This window comes from Etheostoma cragini, chromosome 19 (genome assembly GCF_013103735.1).
Source record: "Etheostoma cragini isolate CJK2018 chromosome 19, CSU_Ecrag_1.0, whole genome shotgun sequence".
NCBI classification, from domain to species: domain Eukaryota; kingdom Metazoa; phylum Chordata; class Actinopteri; order Perciformes; family Percidae; genus Etheostoma; species Etheostoma cragini.
Window position 1 is genome coordinate 1,012,423 of NC_048425.1, and position 2,939 is coordinate 1,015,361.

The following is a 2,939-nucleotide window of genomic DNA, read 5'->3' on the forward strand; positions in this document are numbered from 1 at the left end:
ATGTTTTTAAAACCCTGTCTGATTCCCTGCAGCCGCCACGCTGAGCCTCCATCCCGATAAGTCGCAGTTCTTCCGCTACGAGGACGTCTCTCTGAGCTGTTCGGCGCCGGCGAACTCCAGCGGGTGGACGCTGAGGAGAAACGGCTCCTCTGAGACCAAGCCATGTGGGGGGGTTTGCCGCCTGGAGGACATGTACCCGTCGGACTCCGGCGTGTACTGGTGCGAGTCGGACCGGGGGGGGTGCAGCAACGCCGTCAGCATCACCGTGACCGGTATGTACTGGTTCAGGGTTTTGGTTTCACGCTGGTTCTGCTCCACTGGTTGGACATGGGGACCAAAAGTAGTTCATTTAGGTCTTGGTTTTAACCCTGGTGTTATCTTGACTCCGGGACCCTCTCGAGTCCCTCGGGTCCAACTGACCCGGGACTTATTTGAGGGTTTAAAAACTGAAATAAAATGTTACTTCATAACCCTCGTGTTGTCCTCGCGTCAAACTGACCCGTTTCAAAGTGTTTTATATCAGAAATATTAGATTTCTTTCAGCCAAATTGCCCAAAAATAACATGGATGATTCCATATAACATTCTTCAGGTAGAATTAATGATTACTTTAATTACATTTTTGGATGTTTTATTTAATCTTAAAGCATTTTAATTCTTTTTTAATGGTTTCAAACAGAATCCGGATTAAACTTTGACATCTACCCATCTGAGATCCAGTCAACGTCCCCTGATCTTAACTATCAGTCAAAAGAAATCCTGATTTCTGCCTTTTTAACTTAAAACGTTTGTATAATTTGATATAAATGAGGTTTGTTGACTATGAATTCCAAGAATAATAAAACCTGTTATTAAACCAGCTCAGATTTTTTTGTGCCAAAAGCTGGAAAAAGTGAGAAAAAAATCAGAAAAAAACGACAAAAACATTGGAAAAGCATAAAAAAAACATACATTTTCAGATTTGACCTGGAAGGACAAGTTCATGGTCAACGGGAAGACGACACAAGGGTTAAAAAGAACATTGATATAGGAAAACGGGTCCATTTGACCCAAGGACAACATGAGGACAACACGAGGACGACATGAGGGCAACATGAGGGCAACATGAGGGCAACATGAGGGCAACATGAGGGCAACATGAGGGTTAAGATGTGTCCACCTGCTCTAAAGACCGATACCAATGACGTCTTGCTGTTGTGTGTTTCAGCCGGCGATGTGATCCTGGAGAGTCCTGCGTCTCCTGTGATGGAGGGAGACCGAGTGACGCTCCGCTGCTCCTACAAGAAGAGATACGACGCGGCTCCTACGTCCAACTTCAACGCCTCGTTCTTCAGAGACGGCGTGTTAATCGGCCTCGAGCCCTCGGGAGAGATGGTCCTCCCAGCGGTGTCCAGAAGGGACGAAGGGTCCTACAGGTGTCAGCACCCAACAATGGAAGAGTCCCCGCAGAGCTGGCTGGCAGTGGAGGGTGAGGGGTGTGTGTGTGTGTGTGTGTGTGTGGGGGGGGGGGTGTGTGTGTGTGTGAGAGAGACGGGATGGCCACTGTATGGATGGCAGAGGGTCTTGGGTCCATCAGCCAATTAACCAATCAGGTCTTAGTTTTTGTTACCACATGTGTGGTGGGTCACTTTATCTGCTGGACGGTCCCATTTTGCCGAGACAAAAATTGAAGTGCAATGAACAGAGAAGTTTAAATACAAATGTATTTTTTTTTTTTATTAATTCTTTTTTACATTTAATTTTTTTATGTTTAAAAAAAAATACTTAATTAATACTAAAATTTGTTAAATTATTTTGACTTTTTTTTTAAATTTTATTCTTTATGTTTTTTATTTTATTTTTTTATTTGTTTTGAAATTTTGAAATTCAAATTTTTTTTGCAGAGACAAAAAATGAAGTGCAATGAAGTTTAAATATAAATGTAATTATTCTTTTTTTTAACTTTTTTTTCTGTTTAACAAAAAAAATATTTATAGGATTTTTTATTTTTTGAAATTTTGTTTTTATTTTTGGATATTTTATTTTTTAATATTTTAAATTTTTTTTTTTGAAATTTCCATTTTTTCATTTTAAATTAAAAAAATTATTTTCTTTTTAATTTTATTTTGATAAAAGCGATGTTTTGGGGACATAAGTGGAAGTTATTTCTTTGTTTTGAAATTTTGAAATTCAAATTTTTTTTAATTTTTTTTTAAACATAAATCTCTTAAGTGGAAGTTATTTTGCAGAGACAAAAATTTATTTTCTTTTAAATTTTTTTTTAGATAAAACCAATGTTTTTGGGAAATAAGTGAAAATTTGAAAAAAAGGTATTTAATTACAATACATCCCAGAATATTGCAACAATGATTTCACAGATGATCTGGTGATAGATACATAAATAAGTTAATAAATACGTATATAAATAAATGAGTAAATAAATACATAAATAAATAAATTAATAAATAAACAAATAAATAAGTTACTAAGTAAATTAATAAGTTAATTAATTAATTAATTAATTTGTAAGTAAATAAGTAGGGTTTTTTGTTGCTTTTCCCCCAACGTTTCTGCAATTTTTGTGTTTTTTCCTCACGTTTTGAATCGTTTTTCTCCTCCCAGCTCAGCCTGCAGATGCCCCTCCTCCTCCTCCTCCTCCTCCTCCTCCTCTTCCTCCCCTGCCCTGGCTGCTGGGCTCCGTCCTGCTCTTCGTCTTCTACAAAGCCCTCCTCACCCTGGGGGTCTACAAGTACCGCAGGTGGTCTCGAGGTAAGGACTCCTCCAATGCGACCCACAACCCAGACTCATATAAAAACCTATAATAATAATAATAACAATAATAATAATAATAATTACAATTTACACTCTGTTTGTTAGTAATCACTACACACATGCTTCACGTCAGAGTGGGGGGGCTGCCAGTGCTGGATCAGCACCCTGAGCTGTTAGGGGGGGGGGGGG

General features: G+C 38.5%; 1 protein-coding gene across 1 annotated transcript in view; it reads left to right on the forward strand.

Moving 5' to 3' along the window:
• Nucleotides 1-2,939, forward strand: part of LOC117935173 (Fc receptor-like A) — a 24,860-nt gene that overhangs the window by 21,562 nt on the left and 359 nt on the right. Inside the window, exons 3-4 of the mRNA XM_034857312.1 lie at nucleotides 1,207-1,467; nucleotides 2,601-2,747. Coding sequence (XP_034713203.1) covers nucleotides 1,207-1,467; nucleotides 2,601-2,747 — 408 coding nt within the window. The remainder of the gene's footprint in view (nucleotides 1-1,206; nucleotides 1,468-2,600; nucleotides 2,748-2,939) is intronic.